This window comes from Pteropus alecto, unplaced genomic scaffold (genome assembly GCF_000325575.1).
Source record: "Pteropus alecto unplaced genomic scaffold, ASM32557v1 scaffold152, whole genome shotgun sequence".
NCBI classification, from domain to species: domain Eukaryota; kingdom Metazoa; phylum Chordata; class Mammalia; order Chiroptera; family Pteropodidae; genus Pteropus; species Pteropus alecto.
In genome coordinates this window covers 354,251-360,331 of record NW_006432227.1, presented here as the reverse complement: position 1 = coordinate 360,331, position 6,081 = coordinate 354,251, and the positions used below count along the sequence as shown (strand labels likewise).

The window sequence follows — 6,081 nt, the reverse complement described above, 5'->3', positions numbered from 1 at the left end:
CTGAAGGTGACATAGTGGATAACTGACCACCAGCAACCACGGTACACAAGCTGGGTGATCAGTGAGTCTATATAGCATGGCTGATTTTTATTTTCTGTCCTCACAAGTCATCTTCTCAAGGAGTAGATCCACTTGTGCTCCTTTCAGATTGCATGTTATATTGAAATATATTTTATATGGAATTTTGGGTAGCATTGTCAAAACTTAATAAGTGTTAAAGCATATATTTGAGTAAGCTATTATAGCTGGTTGATTTAAATCTATGTGAATATAGAAACTCATGGTAAATTTAAGCCATCCCCTCTTCGCTTTTATATGTAGCTGTTAATTTAATATACAGGTCATTTTCATTTGAAAATCATAAATTATGTTAGTGGTTTGACTGTTTTGTGATCACAGATTCACAACTTGCCTTTTGAAATGATTTAAAGACTGGAGTCTAACAGTAGAGGAAGTCAAATCTCTGGTTATTGTCTGTTTTTTTTCTTTGTCAGATTTTTGGGAACCTGAGTGGATGTTTTATATAAAATATTTTACATAAAATATTTGCTTGATTTAATGCACTGTAGGCAATCATGTTGTGCTCTTTTCTTATATTTGCTAATTAAATCCTCCCAAGAAAGATAGTTATTATGGCTTTGAATTCAGTAAATAACTTTCCTTGAATGGGAGTCCTTAAGTCAAATAAATTTATAGTTGGTTACTTAAAAATTGTGAATGGAAATATAGTCTGACCATCTTCACAGACCATATCTTGAACAAGATTGACACAAAATGGAAAAGCCAGCTAGTTTTTATTTCTAGTATTGTTTATAGTTGCAGTTAATTAAGATCGTTTAGTTAGAAAAGTCCTTAAGAGAACATCTTAAAAGAAAAAAATCACCTTATGCAAATAATAGCAAAATGGTAATGTTCATATAGGTTGTTGGCAACCCAAATATTTATTGTTATTTATACCCTATTTTTTAAATTTTCTTAAAGTAAAAATTATAAGAAGAGAGCATTTAACTATTTTAACTTCATTTAGGACATTAAGGTAATGCTTGGTGATTTTGGCAATCCATTTACCACATTGAATCAGTAATCAGGGTTTTTTAATTGTCTTTTTATTCTTTCCCTTTTCTGAAAAGGAAAGCAAGTATTTACTGATTATTTATTTCCTCATTTATTGTCTTGCAGTTGAATCCTTGGCCTGAATATATTAACACGCGTCTTGAAATGTATAATAAACTAAAAGCAGAACATGATTCCATTCTGGCAGAAAAGGCAGAAAAAGCAAGCAAGCCAATTAAAGTCACTCTGCCTGATGGTAAACAGATTGATGCGGAATCCTGGAAAACTACGCCATATCAAATTGCTTCTGGAATTAGGTATAAACTACACCTGTGACCTTTTGTTTGTAATTAAACTTTTAAACAATTGTCTTGCCAAGTTTTTATATGTTACTGTTCAATGTTTTTAATGTTTAATTTACATTATTTGGGATTTTTAAAAATCAAAATGATGTGGAACTTTATAGTTGAAATTTAATTTCTGAGAGACTATACTTTGGTCATACCTTACGAGAATTTTGTATTATTAGTTCTTATGCTTTGATCATAAATGTCACAAAGCCAAGTAGACAATATTTCACATATTTTGACTTACATGCCTTATTTTTGAAGTTAAATGAAGGTCAGTCATCTCACCTGGAAAAGTTGAACTCATATATAACACATGAAAAAAATGTATTTATAAATCCAAAGAAGTGCCATGTCTAATCTTAAAACTTAATGTTTTGGGGGGGTTGGGAAGAAGTAGCTGAGAAATAGATGCATGGTTTGTACTATAGTAAATGCTTTCTTAATCTGATATGATATCACGATCATATCACGATATGATCAGTTGGTCAGTTTATCAGAAAATGATAAAGCTGGGGAAGCATACATTGATCCATGTTATCTTGTATCAGGTGTTGGCAAACTGTGGTCATAGCCTGTTTTTATACAGCCTAAGAGCTGAGAATGGTTCTTAAATGTTTTGAAAAACTAAGACAAGTAAGAAGAATACGCGACAGAGACTGTGTGTGGCCTAAAATAATTATATGGCCCTTTGCAGAAAAAGTTTGCCAACCTCTGTCTTAAACATTTTAGTTTAAAACATGTAAATATATATTTATTCACTAATTGTGTGTGTGCGTGTGTGTGTGTGTCTGCGTGTGAATAGCCCAGTACTTGAGAAGCAATCTGAGTGCAGAATCCTTTCAGATTTTTATGTAGTTACTTCAGTTATCCCTAACTTGACTGTATTTTTTAGTGATCGGTTTTTATTAAGCCTTCCCAAACATTTGCCTTGCTTTTCATAAAAACCATAATTCCCTTGTTGTATTATTTCTTTCTATTTCTATTTATACTATTTAATAATATTTGAGTTGAAACACATGAAATCACCATATGATTGTCAAAAATAGTTGATTATCATCAATTTCACATCGTTGAACCTAAGACATAAAGTGACAGGTAAATAAACAGGTTTGGGAACCAACTCAACTGATTATTGCTGAACTCACAATACAAATGGTAGGAGTAGAAGCAGTTAGGTCAATGAGCCATGAGTCTTCGATGTGCCATGGACATTGGTTAGTGCTTTTTACAAAGAGAATAGTGTTTTAATTTGACTACTACTTCTGCCTAAAGTACTACTACTACTTGTAATATCAAGCAAGTTTCCATGTGAGATCATAAATAACTGGGTAGACCTTTAAATATCAGTTCAATCTGTCATTTTAAAGGTCATTTGAATAAGAGGTCCCTCCATTGTTACACACTGATATTGTAGCTGTGTCAGTATTGAAATTCAGGCTCCTATTAGTCCAGGAATTTTTTCTCTACATTCTACAATATTGCCCTCCAGATTACATTGGAATTTATAAAGTGGGCAATTGGAAATAATTTTTGAGAACTGCAAAATTTTAAATTGAATTACATAAGTCATTTGTGAGTTTTAAAGCTGGACTTAAGTCACTCATCCACAAGTGAGGGTGCTTAATAAGGGTGCTTAATTTTTACAACAGTCCAGAATAACTTCTTATTCTGTGAAAAATTACAGCACGAATAACAGGATGTAAACGTTCAGATGATTAGTAGTGAATATGAAATGGAAGAGAAAAAGAAAGTATGCTCCATTTGCTCTAGAAGGTTTTCTTTGAAGTTTTGTTTTCTGAATTTTAAAGTATGGATTATTTTATCCCTTCTTTGAAAAATTGAAATGATCCGATATGGTCTATTTGTGATCTCCATTTTCAAAGTAGCTCTAATGTAAGCATCTCAGGGCACCATTTTGAACCCTAAGATAAAAGTCATTTTTTTTCCTCAAGAATATGGAGTATTAGTAGTTGCCTTTTGATCAGTTCTTTAGTCTTTTGAAAACTGTCTTACACCAATGTGATAAAATACATTTCTCTCTGCCAAATCCATGTGTGTTTTGTGAAATATGTATATTTTATTCATTTTATTGGCTTTATTTGATCTCAGGAGAGAAGGAAACATTGGAAATAATTTATGGTAAATTCAGTGAGAACATTGAAAATGGAATGAGAATTTATTGTTTACCTTCTGTTTGTTCTTCTGTCCTTAAATGGGGGAGGTTGTATAATGTTGGCTGTAAACCTTTAACAGAACAAGGAGAGAACCACCCAGCACAGCAACTATAGCTAGCGTAAGCCTTCTGGTGGTGTATTTAAAGACTGATCGTGTAAAGGCTGTACACTTTTCCTCTGTAGCGTAGAGTGTGTTCTGCTTTTGCTGAGTTATCAAGACTTACAGACTGTCATTTCTCCAGCCCATGAAGATCTACAATCTGACTAACCTTACTCAATTCTGCTCTAGCCACAGAGCTTCCTAAACCTTTCTTAACTTTCCTCCCTGTTTGCATCCATGCCCATTCCCTCCCCTGGAGAGCCAGCTTGTCTTCTTTTCTTCTTGTCCAAATCTCTTGATCTTTTAACCCATCGATACTTCACCCTTGAAGCTTGTCCAGACTACTCTGACCTGTGTTGCTTTCCCCTTCTCAGAACGCCTGTGGCTTTTACACACACTTGGTGTGGTCTGACATCTCATCACTCGATGACACTTTGTGTTGTGTACCGAATAGTGTGTCTAGGTGACAATTTTACCATATTAGTAAAAAAGTTTTATTGAACAGTCCTATATATTACCTATTTATTTGTTATAAGTAATACCATCTTAGGCATTTGAGTAATTTATTGTGAGGTTAGCATTGCCTCTCAGAAAAAATTCTGTTACAGATTTACAGGAAGAAGAGCAGGGAACTTATTTTGTAGCCTCACCCTCATCCCTTGCCTTTTGGAGTCTAAATAGCTTAGCTTGGTGGATGATTTATTTGGAGTATTTAAAAAATTAGTCAGACCACTGAAAATTGTTTATCAGAGTTGCCATATCTGCTTAAATAAGCATTAAATGTCGCAAAATAGTGTTCTGAATTTTCAGAATCTTCTAGTTATATTCTTAGGTACATTTTGGGGGTTTGTCACTTTTCATTTTATTTCAGAGAGATATACATATATATGTAATATATATCATGTTAATATATAGTGTTTATTTTCCTGGTTTTTTCCCTCTCAAATTAAGTGTTGTACTACAAAAGATTCTTTTTTAGAGTCTTGTGTTTTATACATATGTGCATATTTTTTAAGTCAAGGCCTGGCTGATAACACCGTTATTGCTAAAGTGAATAAAGTTGTTTGGGACCTGGACCGTCCTCTGGAAGAAGATTGTACTTTGGAGCTTCTCAAATTTGAGGATGAGGAGGCCCAAGCAGTAAGTGTTTATTCACTAATCATTGAATTTCAGGATGAAAATTCCCATTTGTAATGTCTTCTAGCTCTCTGCAGTATTTCTCATACTACTGCCGGTGAGTAAGATTTATCAATGTTTTGCTGTCACATTTGAAATCTTCGTTTTGTCTTTCATCAAGAGAACATAATAAAAGTGCTTGCCTTATAAAAATAAGAAGTGAAGTTGAATAAGTTTATTTTCATTAGTAGATACTAAAATGGAGAAAATGTTCTGGGAATTCTATTAAAATTTTATTTAAAATTGATTATGCAAGTAAAATTTGTTTTTTCACTATCCATCAACACTTAAGCAGGATGTATATATTTAACAAATAAATTTGAAGTGCTCTCCATATTGGACAGTTGATTTCCATATTTTTCTCATCTTAAAATGCAGATCCGCTGAAAGCACAATAAAAATCAACCTGCATTTGATGGCAAGACTGCCTCTTGTTTCATGATGGTATACTATATAAAGAGAAATAAAATATGTTGTTTTATTTTGTTTCATTGATGAAGGTTTACTTACGTATATGAATCAATGGTTTTAGAATACATTCTGAATTTCTTAAAGATAATTTAAAAAATTATTTGGGTACCCTACTATTAAATCTTAAAAACTTTGCCTTGGATATATTCCAGCTTATCTGAATGACCAGCTTAAAACCAAGTACTGCCATTTGATTTCAGGGACCATATATTGTCCTTATGTTTTATAGTCGTACCACTTTTGTTGTTTGGGGCCAATAAGAAACGAGCAGATATAATTCTTAAGTGATGCTCCACAGCCAAGTAAAGGCGGAGCAGAGCACATGAGATTTGGGTACATTGACTCAAGAGACCCTGGCCCATTGCAATCAAGAAGACAGTCACATTGTGGGTGGCAGTTGTTTTCAGGGGACAAAATCCATCTCATTTAATTAATGACGCTAATTTGAATTTAATGAGTTCGAAAACAGCTAAACTAGGTAGTTTCTAAGGTATGAGTACAATTTAGTAATTAACATCCTTTTAAATTATTTTGGCTCTGAATAGAATCATACTGAAAGAGATATAGAAAATTTATTATAAATAAACTTAATATAAAAATCTAAATTTACAAATCTACAAACTTCAGTGTCATTCTATTCAGAGCCAAAATAATTTAAAAGGATGTTAATTACTAAATTGTACTCATACCTTAGAAACTACCTAGTTTAGCTGTTTTCGAACTCATTAAATTCAAATTAGCGTCATTAATTAAATGA

General features: G+C 32.7%; 1 protein-coding gene across 1 annotated transcript in view; it reads left to right on the top strand.

Moving 5' to 3' along the window:
• Window positions 1–6,081, top strand: part of TARS (threonyl-tRNA synthetase) — a 25,295-nt gene that overhangs the window by 6,370 nt on the left and 12,844 nt on the right. The window contains exons 3-4 of the mRNA XM_025043543.1: window positions 1,180–1,370; window positions 4,694–4,867. Coding sequence (XP_024899311.1) covers window positions 1,180–1,370; window positions 4,694–4,867 — 365 coding nt within the window. The remainder of the gene's footprint in view (window positions 1–1,179; window positions 1,371–4,693; window positions 4,868–6,081) is intronic.